This window comes from Phoca vitulina, unplaced genomic scaffold (genome assembly GCF_004348235.1).
Source record: "Phoca vitulina isolate PV1807 unplaced genomic scaffold, GSC_HSeal_1.0 scaffold2, whole genome shotgun sequence".
NCBI lineage: Eukaryota > Metazoa > Chordata > Mammalia > Carnivora > Phocidae > Phoca > Phoca vitulina.
Genome location: NW_022589705.1, coordinates 97,058,263 through 97,069,895, shown reverse-complemented (window position 1 = coordinate 97,069,895; position 11,633 = coordinate 97,058,263). Strand labels below are relative to the sequence as shown.

At 55.2% G+C, this 11,633-nt stretch overlaps 1 protein-coding gene across 7 annotated transcripts in view; it reads right to left on the bottom strand.

The window, feature by feature from the left end:
• The window catches only part of NPHP4 (nephrocystin 4), a 113,547-nt gene that overhangs the window by 78,807 nt on the left and 23,107 nt on the right, over window positions 1–11,633 (bottom strand). For all 7 annotated transcript variants that reach the window (XM_032394940.1, XM_032394964.1, XM_032394959.1 and 4 more), the window contains exons 6-7: window positions 9,751–9,906; window positions 721–857 (exon numbers count right to left, since the gene is read on the bottom strand). In XM_032394940.1, the coding sequence (XP_032250831.1) occupies window positions 721–857; window positions 9,751–9,906 (293 nt within the window). The remainder of the gene's footprint in view (window positions 1–720; window positions 858–9,750; window positions 9,907–11,633) is intronic.

The window sequence follows — 11,633 nt, the reverse complement described above, 5'->3', positions numbered from 1 at the left end:
CAGGTAAGGAAACCAGGTGCTCTCAGAGAGAGTCAAGCACCTGGACAAAGGAAGCAGGGTGACACACGGACAGAGCCTGGTGGAGGAAGGGGCCGCGGCCTCAGCAGCACACTCAGGTGGCTGTCAGGGCAGTCGGGTTTGCACTGAGACCTGCAGCCTGAGGGGAGCCACGCAAGGGTCCAGACACAGAGCATACAGGAAAGTGAGCTACCTGTCCAAAGGCCAAGTGGGGACAAGCTGTGGCCTGTGACAGCCAGGAGTTTATGGCAAATGTGTCACACAGGCAGGCAGAACTGGGCGCTGTGACGGGCAGCCCCCTTCACAGAAAGCGGGTCTGCCGGGATAAAACGACTAAGACTTCTAGTCATGTCCTCGGAATGAGCCAAATGTCTTTGAGACATTTTGAGACAAAATGCAGACTATTTTATTGGTTTCCCTATGCTCATTTGGTGATTTAATTTACTTTTAAATGAAGACTGTTCTAAGATATAACAAAACTAATGTTAGGGTATCGAGGGAACAAAACCCGCGTCACACCAAAGTTAAGACAAAGGGCTGGATGTCCCTCACCAGCCACTAAAAGAGGAAGCAGGCAGGACTGCGTCACCAGGGGCTGGACGGTCCCCCCTGGCGGCATCAGCGGCCGGCAGCTTCCCCACCTCTGCCCTGCCCCACCTGCATCTCCACATTCAGAGTAAGTTCTGCGACGTAAGACAGTACCTCCCGGAAGTGATCACTGATAAGGAGTTCCAGAAGCTCCTCCTCAAACTTCTCAAGGGAAGGATACAGCGTGAAGAATAAATCGTCCAAGTACCACGTGACAGACTTCTGAAGGTGAGGCTTTCGGAGGGCGTCCCCTGAAACAAAGAGGGGGTTCATGGAGCGTATCCGTGGGGACAGGACCACCAGAAGCATCCAGGGGCTCTCATCCAGCGAGGTCCAGGCCGTGGCTCTAGGCCCTCCGGGGAGAGAAGAGACCACAGACACAGCACTCAGACCGAACACTGAATCAGAACCCACCTCCGTTCACACCGAGACGCCAAGCTGATTAAACAAGCCCAGGTTTCATTTACAGCCCGATTCCTCCCCCAACCCTCCTCCGGGAACACATTTTATAATTCAGCAATCCAAAGAACACAGATTACAGAATGCAGGGTAACATCTGTTCCTATCAGCTTGGTTTCCCTTTATCACTGACTTCCTCTCTAGCAAGAACACAGCCAATGATGCCATTTCTTATTTTTGTACGTTTACCTTGAACCATTTGGAAACATGCAGAAATACTCATGAGCACATTAAGCCAACAAGCAAAAACACCGTCTGGGCTGACAGCACAAGAGAAAAGTCCCCGTCCTGGGGGGAGGGAGGGAGCAGCCCCGACTGGGAGCTCCGTGAGGACGGAAGGGGTCGCTGGCTCCTGGCACGCAGCTCAGTGCCCAGTGCAGAGCGGGCGCATCAACCCTCGGCTGTGAGGGGCGCTGTCAGGTCTGCGCAGAGCCCTCCCCACCGGGCTCGGGCACCAAGGCAGGACGAAGGCCAAGCCGACCGCCTCCCCACGAGCACGCAACCCGCGGGCTCTGCCCTCCCGTCCCCATCACTGCTCTGCTGCCCTCTGTCTCTTCCCAAGCTTTACACATAAGAATTAAGGTGCAAAATCTTAGACCTTAAGAGCGGATTCCGAAGTCAGAGAAAGGAAAGAATTGGCGTGAGACTCGGCGCAAAGGGAGCGGCAGCGAGAGCCCTCGGTCATCCTGCAGGGAGGTAAGCCTACAGCCAGAGGCGCCCCCGGCTTCGCCTCTGCGTGCACCGAGACCCCTAAAAACACCCTCTGCCACCTTCTGCCCCACTAATTCCACTTTTTGAAGCTATTCAGCAAAGTTAATCAAACGTGGAGGCAAAGCATTATGTGCAAGAATACTCATTAAACATTATTTATAATAGAAAAAATAAGAAACAACCAAATGCTCACCAGTAGGGGAATGTTGAGCCAATTACTGTGCCTCCTTATAAAATGAGAACAAAACCCACATTGTCAGAGATTATTCAATGACTGAAAAATAATAATATTGTAGATGAAAACAATACACGTAACACTGTATGTTAGATCATTTAATGCCAATTTTATTTGAAAACCTATGCATTTACATGTATGCAAGGATATGTATGGGAAATAATCACAGATGACTTTATTTCCTTCTTTATGGTTTTCCACACCTTCCCCATCACAAATACGCATTAGATTCTGCGTAGTTCACAAATATGCATTAGATTCTGCATAGTTCACAAATATGCATATGCTTCTAAGAAATTTTGCACATTCCTTTCTGAATTTAAAAAGAAGTGTTTAAGCTGCTCCGTGGATGAATCATAGCCCATGCAAAATGCAGGTATAGTTACTCACCACGGCCAGAAGTTAAAAACAACCCCATCAAGAGACGAAGGGGTAAGAAAAATGTGGTCGATCCACACACAGAATGTTAGCCTTAAAAAGGAAGGAAATTCTGACACCTGGATGGGCCTTGAGGACATTGTGCTCAGTGACATGAGACAGTCACAAAAAGGGCAAATACTGGACAGTTCCACTCACAAGAAGTACTTAAAGCGGTAAAATCAGAGGCAGAAAGTGGCAGGGTGGGCACCAGGGGTGGGGGACAGGGACAGGGAGCGAGCGTTTCCCGGGGCAGAGCTGCAGTTCTGCAAGATGAGAAGCTCTGGAGTAGATGGTGGCGGCGGCTGTGCAGCGGTGTGAGTGCCCTTCCTGCCCCAGCTGCGCGGTTTAAGTGGCTAAGAAGGTGTCGCACTACATCTATGTTGCCACAATGTTTCTTTAAAGAACAGAAACATACAAGTCCAACCTTCCATGAAATGGTCCAGCAAGGGTCTGAGGCCTGTCCTGAATTAAGACCTTCCATCAGAGAAAGAGGACAGAAGAGGTAAGAGAGGGAGGAGCTAAAGCCGGGCGCGTCCCCCGCCGGGAGCCGCAGCTGCAGGACCACCGGCCCTGGCACCAGGGCCTCCCCACCAACGGGCCCACGGGCCGCCCAGCAGTTCGGGATCGCTCATGGGGGATTCCAGAGAAGAAGAGTCAGGGCAGCCATGACCCTCTGGGCGCCGAGAAGGAAGGAGCGGGGACTGTCATCAGCAGGAAGAGGACAGGCCTGGCCAACACGACCGCCTGCTGGGGAGGGCTGAGTACTCTTGCCTGGCAGGCGGAAGGAACCGCATGTCCTGAAACAAGGGAGGACACCGCGGTGGTCACGTGCACTCTGGGGCCAGGGCCTGGGGGCCAATCCCAGTTTCTAAACCTCGGTCTCCCCGGCTGTGGAAGCCGAGACGGTGCTGCGGGGACAGAGCTAATACCTTCCACAGTGTGTTCCGTAGAGCGACCACGAACACAGTCACATACACACACACATCTCACCAGACTAATCCTAAATCCCCAGCACGGATTTAGGATTGTCCTGTACATTCTATTCTCTTTATTTTACAAGAGAATCGGGGCTCGGACGTGCTAAGTGACGTGCCCCAGGCCGCCCCACTCACAGGAACGAGCATGAGGGAGACTCACATGTTTAAGCTGCTAAGCACACGTCCACGAACGACCAGGAAAAGCACTGTGAGAACTTCAGGGAGTGAGTGGATTCGCGGATACAGACTCCATGAGTAGCAAGGACGGGACGCGCTGGGAGCAGTGGACTCAGGCAGGACCTGGGGCGCCGGCTGATGCCAGCCCTCACAGAGACAGGGGTGGCGGCAGAGACAGACAGACTTGCACATGTGCTGGGACCACAGCCCATCCCACAGGGAACCTACCCACCCTCACCAGCCACATACAGAAACTAAAATAGTGGTGGGCAAAGGCCATTTCCCAGACTGACTTCCCTTGGGGATGAGTCCGTCTGGTTCCACGGCTCAAGGGGCAACAGTGCAGGAATGGGAGCAAGATCCGGGTGTCCGGAAGGTGGCAGAGCCCAGTGCTTCTGGAAGAGGCCCAGTCCAGGCAGGAAGCAGGCTCTGCACAGCGCCCCCATGACAAGGTGGCCCCCAGGCCCAGAGCCATTAGCAGGAACAAAGAGTCATGACCCTGGTCTCACAGACAGGTGAGAAGCGAGTCCCACACACAGAAGTCAGACAGGGAGAGGAAAGATGGTTCTTCCACCAGAAGACGAGACTGAGGAGCCACATCTGCACTGGGCAGAACCATCCGGATCCTGAGTGGTCCAGGAGGCAGGGCAGGACTGGGTGGCATCCGGCCAGCTTTCTCCAGGCCATGTTTTCTGAAAGGTGCAGGCTCTGGAGAAGGGCCTCCCAAGCAGAAAGGCGGCCACAGGGTGGCCACGGCAGAGGACAGTATCCCGTGAAGAAAGAACAACAGGTCCTGGGGCTCTGCGCTTCCTAAGTTCTCAGCACTGAGCTTCACCAGCCCATTCCTTTGCTCCCCAAATGCATCTCCAGGGGCAGGTCCCAAGAATGTCCCCATTTTACGCAGAGCCTCTCCCCTGCCCGCTCCCGCATCCCCCTCAGAGCAGCTTCACCATCTGAAGCACCACCCCGTTCACTCCACCACCCAACCTCAGCGGCCAGGGCTGACGAAACCTCAGCAGAGCTGACCACCAGGGAGGACTCCTGGCCCTTGTGCTCTGCGACTGGGGCTAGCTTTCCCATGCTTGTTGCCAAGCCTGTGGATGGGAACGCAATCCCAAAAACAGCACTGCTCCTACAGGAAAGCAGACCCCCTTCCCTTGGGGACCCCCACACATGCACTGCTGAGAAAACAGGGGTTATAGGCACAGAACAGACAAGAACTCCCTGTAGTGACATCCTCTAGGGAAGCGCTCAGAAACACCCCCAGAGGCCCAACAAGCCCCCCTCCCCACGAGGTCCTAACAGGGTCCCACAGCCTCCCCGGGATGCAGCTCTCCTAGAAAGGCATTTGATTCGTCAGAACGCACCTCACCCGACAAACAGCATTGCAAGAGGGACAGCAGAATGAGATGAGGTTGAGGGCACCCCAGGCAAGAGCAGAAAGGAGTCTGAGCCATCTGCGTTTCTAAAACACCTGTTGCCTTTGATGGCTGTGTGGGAGGACACATCCGCTCTTGCTTCAGTCCATCCAAGATATGAGCGCTCCACTAAGAGCCCGGCACTGTGCCCTCTCCCCAGCTCAGGGCCCGCGCATGCGGATCCACAGATGAATCACGGACAAATCCAAGCATCTGTGAACCCGTTTAGAGATACAAGGCATACACCAAACCCGGAGCAGTGGTTTGTTCTGGGGCGGTTCCCTGGGGAATGAGACTGGAAGGGAGGACTTTCCGTGAAAATTACCTTTGTCGGGTTACACCCGGAGCTCACACGGGGCGGGCACCAGCTCTGCTCCTGCCACCCCACCACCACCCCTGCCTACCCACAACCGCGCCCACATGGGCCAATCCAGAAGGTGAATCCCGGCGAGGACCCGAATAGCCCCGGGAGCCTGGAAGATGCGCCCCACAGCCGCTGAGGTGCTTGGATGACCTCCAATAGCAGGTCGGCGTGGGGGAAGCAGCATTTCCAAGGAGCACCTCAGGGGACTCCCGAGCAGGGACTCGGGAGGACCACGTGGGACACCAACCAGAACAGGCCACCATGGGGCAGACCGGTGGACACAGTTCCGACAAAACACTTCTCCAGACAGCTCTGCTGAGCTCTGGTTTAACAGATGAGGAAGCAGGGCCTGGACCAGCGCCCCGCCCAGGACGGGAGGGCCGACGGCAAAGGCCGCTTCGGGGGCACGTCCGCATGAGCAGGCCTGCAGGATGGAGCAGCCATTCGGTTAAACCAAATGAAGGGACCACAGGGGGAGGCAGCAAGGAAGGAAGGGTGGGAGATGCACGTCACTGAGGTGGGTGTTCAAAGCCATGAAGAAGAGGTCAGAGTGAAGCGAGTCTGCAGGTCAGGGAAGAAACGCGTTGAAGGCTCCGTGTGAGGAGGATGGTCACTGAGGACGGGCACGTGGCAAGGACAGCGGCCTTTCTCTGCCTCTCTGCTGGGCACACGCTGCTGCCAGCCACAGTTCCCAGGACCCCCCTGAAGTACCACAGCCATCCAAACCACGGATGGTGGCCTGTGGACACGAGCACAGAAGACAGAGCTTCCTTTCAGGTCTCCCCGGAGGCCCTGCCCACTCCCAGACGCTGCCAGTCCACGGCTCACTCCCACCAAGCCCCTGGCGGGGGGCTGTGGCCAAGCATTCTGGCCGCTTCAGACGCCTGTATGGTGTCGGCAGGCTTGGGGGAGCGTGAGGCCCTCCGCTTTCCTCCAGCACTAGCAGCCCTGCGAGAAAGTGGGCCCAGGACCCCTACACCCCCCTGAGCACCTGGCCAGGAAGCCTCCCCCGGCACTCCATTCAGTCCTGGCACTGGCCCCTGGCCTTCAGGTCCAGTTCTAGAAAACAGGCTTCCCACTTATATTCATGACTAAGCTTTCAATGCACTCAGCTACTTTATGCAAAGCTCTGAGCAATCTGAGCCTTCTCCCAAACGAGAGAATTCCTGGTCCCGATCCCGCCAGACCACCCCCACAATGACCGAGGCAGCAGCACGCCACCGGGCACGTGACTGGCATGCAGATCTGCGGCCACGAGAGCGGGCCAAGGAGCCCCAGCATGGAGACTCGCTCTAAGCAGGACACGGGGCTCTCCTTGCAAGAAGCAGCTTTCAGGAGCATGTGAGCAATTACCCTGGTGCTGACGCGGCTGCCCAGGCCTGTCAAACCGAAGTAAAAAGGTCAGAACCAAGCGAGGAAGAGAAGACCACATGAGGGAGGCTGCATGGATTTCCTGGCTGCAGGAAGAGATGATGGACCTGCTAATCTGGACTGATTCAGAGAGCTTCCCTCTAAGAGCCACTCAAGGACAAAGGCCTGCCTTCCTTCTGGGGAGTGACAGAGAGCCGCCAAGAGCGGTCACAGCTAGGACCTATCATTTCCAGTCACTCCCGGGTTGAAAATTACTCTTCAAAAGTCAGTCCTCACACAGAGGAGTCAGGGGGGGGGGGGGGGGGGAGGCTGGTGACTATGTCGATGTCCGTATCCTGGCCGTGACCTTGCATTACAATTTGGGGGAAACTGGGCAAAAGACACACAGAGTCTCTCGGCATTATTTATTAAAACCACATGTGAATCTAGAGTGACCTCGATAAAAATTTCAGTTAAAAACAACTCAATCCTCCTGTATGGTGGCATTTTACAAATGAACAAATATCTATGTCCCCATACGGCACCAAAATAAAATCAGACCCTCTGCCAATTGCAAGTGAATTCCACTGCTGAAGCCAGTACCAGTCCCTGCCTTGGCCCTTTCAGGGCTACAAAATATTATTCAGCAAAGAAACCCTTTTCCAAGAGTGAGTCACAAAAGCCTAAAAGACCCTGGGCAGGATTTATAACACAGACAGCAGGCTCAGTGCGAGCTATGGATCAGCCCGGCGAGCTGCAAGTCAGGGGAAGGCAGAGCAAAACGGGTTTCTTTTCTCAGATGGTCACCGGGGGACTTGGTGAGAAGCCGTGTTTCAGTCTCTCTTCCCGAGAAGAGGGAGTGTGCTCCCGCCCGCTGAAGTCAGCGCTCGCCCGCCTGAGCACGTCACGGCTCCAGTCCCAGGGCCCCTGTCATTAGCTTTTAAACAACAACATAAACTGTCATCAGGGTTGCAAGTACTCAGACACTGCCTGCAACCAGCAGGTGTCCAGTGACCAACAGGCCGCTCCACTGGGGGGGGGGGGGGACAGGAAGCCCCCAGGGTTCAGACTGCTTCTGAAGACGTGACCTCTAAGGGTGAGGCGCTGGAATCATGCCCTGGTCTGCAGCTGGCCCCTTTGATTCCCCAGACCGACATAAAATACAAGAGCAAACTCGGGGCCCTTGGAGCTGCCCTTCAGGCTCCAGCAGTGACCCGGAAGCAGCCCACAGACGAGATACGGTACTTCCAGGTTTGATCTGCAGCTCTACTGAGCCCACTGGCAAGTCAGAGTAATGGACAAACCTCAGGCCCCAACCACCGTCTGCCCACCCAGAACCCCAGGTCGGAAAGACTTCCGTAAGCTGACTCGAAAGCAGGTGCACACCTAGGATCTGGACATCAGCTCGTAGCACAGCAGTACTTAGGGGGCCGAGGTCTCAGCACCAGATGCAAGGTTGTCATGTTGTTTTCAATGTCAACGGCAATGACCATGCAGCATTCTGTCTCCCTGTCTGACCCCTCCTTCCCTCACAAGAGGACACAGGCAAATGACCGAGGGGGAGAAGACTTCCCATGTGGGGCTGTGGGTGGCGGGGGGCTGGAGCTTGGTAAGCCATGGCAGATCCAAAGCTGGGACCCCTCCTCGGACTTGTCCTGTTCTTCGTTAATTTATCCTTTCTCATATATCATCATCTCTACTCAGGAACACTGATGAAACAGTGACCTTGTGATGGTGACAACCACCGCAGGCCCATCCCAGAAATTCCCGAACTCAGGTAACAATGTCTGCATCCCAGCATGGACCAGAACACCAAGTCATGTGCAAGGACACTGTTACGGAAAACATTCCCATACTGGAGCTGAGCTACCTCTTTTCTTTGGGGTCTTGAGTGTTTCTGCTCTAAGTCACACCCACGCCCAATCCCGCTCTCCCCAGAACAGAACAGGGAGGGAGCCCACCCCAGACGAGAGGTTCCAGCAAAGCCAGTGGGAAAGGACTGGTGCAGCCCCTTCTCCTGGATTCCTCAGAAGGTCAGACAAAAAGCCTCCGAAAGGGCCCAGAAGGAGCATGAGGCCCAGGTCAAGACCTGTCAGCAGGTCTGAGAGCAGAGCACACCTCTGCGGTGATCTCCTGGTGGTGAAGGCGTTGTCCCTAACCCACCGCTGGAGAACCTAGTTCTAAAACACACCAGGACAGAGCCATGAGGCTTGCACGTGGATTTCAGTTTTCAAACATAATCAAGCCACCACACACCCACGTTCACAGCAGCATTACGCACAACAGCCAAAAGGCAGAACCACCCAAGTGTCCGTGGAAAGGTAAAAGGATAAACAAGATATGGTCCAGGACGGACCTTGAGGACATGATGCCAAGCGCAATAAGCCAGTCACAGAAGGGCGAATACTGAGGAGGGGCCCGGAGGAGTCACATTCATAGAGACAGGAAGCAGGACGGTGGTGGCCAGGGGCTGGGGGAGGAGATGCGGGGAGCTATTATTTAGCGGGGACAGAGTTTCAGTTTGCGGACATGAGAAAGTTCTGGAGGCAGATGGTGGTGATGGTTGTACAAGAGGTGAAAGTACTTACTGCCACTGAACTGCACACTTACAAATGGTTAAAATAGTAAATTTATGTTATGTCTATTTTACCACAATTTAAAAATAATAATAATCAAGCCCCTGATATGGTCCAGTAAGGCTGAGAACTAGCAACAGTGGTTTTCCTGACCTTGGTCATAAAGACATGAACTGTTTGTCTTACAAAAGCATTTCCCAAGAGAAGAAAACAGAAATGACTTGCGGGATGCGAGACGCTGCTCAGAAGGGACTACAAAGAGAGATGGCATTGCCCTGCTCCTCTCCCTCCCCCTCCCCTCCTCCCTCTCCCCTCCCCACCCCCCCCCCCACCAGGCTGTTTGCTGAGGGTCCTAGCCATGCCCAGCCCACCCCCCACCACAGAGCCTGATTCCTGCGAGCTCTGACCCTCAGCTAACGCAGACTCCCCAAACGGAGAGAGACAGAGCCGCCCTTACCCTTGTCTCCGTGAGCTGGAAGGAGGCCGGGTATGTGCTGCAGACCAGACACCAGAAGGTTCTCGGGAAGAAGGTGGAACACAGGCTCCAGGGGCGGGTGGGGCCGCAGGGCATACTGCAGGCCACAGCTCTCAAGCAGGGTCATGTGTCTGTTTTCTGGGGGAGAAAACACCTGTGTACAGCTGGGACCAAGGCCCTCTCGGTCAAACCAGCCAATAAACTGAGCATCTAAGAAAGAAGCACCACAAACAGGAAATGTATTTTTCCATGGAGAAAGGGGAATTGCTCTGTTAGTTCAGCCCAAAAAGCAAAAAAGAATCAACCCTTAGTAACTCTGCTAAAACTGCAGTGACAGAGATACTTGTTTTTAATGCAACTTAACAAAACTCTCCTGCTCACCTCCCCCCCCAACCCCCGAGTGGTGAAGTCCAGGCACTGCCTGGTCCCCATCATCAGAGGGGGGCTAGAAGGCACCTGGGCCCCAGCCAGCCTCCCTCTCCCACTGGGCAGCAGGACTAGGCCCTGGGGGCAGCATCCTCTGAGACAGAGCCCTGCCCTCAAGGACACACACTCTGCTGGGGCAACCAAGACACAAACACACCGATACTCGTAGCACCAGGGAGAACGGGCTCGAACCCCAGGAGAGGTGCAGACAGCGGACAGTGAGCTAGGGGGAAGTGGATGAGGGAGAGCATCCTGCAGAAAGCAGCAGCTGAGAAGGGCCCAGACACAGAGCTCCGGAAGGTGGAGGGAACAGCACCTAGCAGCCACGCGGCCCCTCCTCAGGCACTCCCACACCACACAACCTCCCCACACTGCCCCAGGACAAGGAGCTGCTTGTGCACATCCTTCAAGAGGGCCTGATCCAGGGGCGCCTGGCTGGGTCAGTTCATGGAGCATGTGACTCTCAATCTCAAGGTCATGAGCTCAAGCCCCACGTTGGGTGTGAAGCCTACTTAATATAAAATAAGAAATTAAAAAAAAAAGAAGTCCTGATCCTAAGGATGCCCCAGGACACAAAATGTTGGCAAAGTAATGATTAGACTCAACTGAGAAATAACCTAAGAGCCAATCTTTATCAGTAAAATTAAGCTTCAGACTAATCCCTCCTCTACTGTGAAATTTTCACCAAATTCAGCGGGCAGTGGAAGGGATGGGGTTGGCTTGATTTTTAACTCAGGCCATGGGGCATACTCAAAATTCCCATCACAGAATCCAGCCAACAACTCAAAGACACAGAAAGTCACCCTCCCAAACAGATCCAGCTCCAACCACGGGACCCCCTCCACACCCCCTGCCCTGGGCCAGCACGGGCCTCCACCCCAGGCCTCCAAGATGGCTTCCACCGGGCGCCCCCGTCCATCCTCCACACGGCCGGCAGCCAGAGTGGGCCACACAGCCCTCCGGGTCACAGAGGTGCGGCAGGAAGCCCCGCTCTGCGTCAGGCAGGCCCCCCGGCTGCTGGGCCTCGAGGAGGATGGCGGGCGTCCCTGCAGGACGGTCCTCTGCAGTCGGGCACAGCTGGACAGAACCCATGCACCTCTGGTGCCGGCGTGTCCGCTGACAAACAGCAGCTACTTCATCTGGTGCGCGCGGCCGCCGCCCCGGAGCCTGGGAGGCCCACAGCCCTCCCTCCCAGCGGCTGGGGCTGCCTCCCGGGGCCATCTGCGCGAAGCGACACCCTCCCCTCAGGCCAGCGCATCACGGCTCCCGCAGTTGTATCAAAAAGCCAAGCCCATGATACACTTTGCCCTAATCCGCTAGATAAATCAGCTAAGCTGACACTGGTTTAGGCTGAGAAAGAGCACAAGACAGACTCAAAGCGGGTAACCCTCCGGAAAGTTATAGGGAGGACAGGAGGAAGGACAGGAGGACTTCCACGG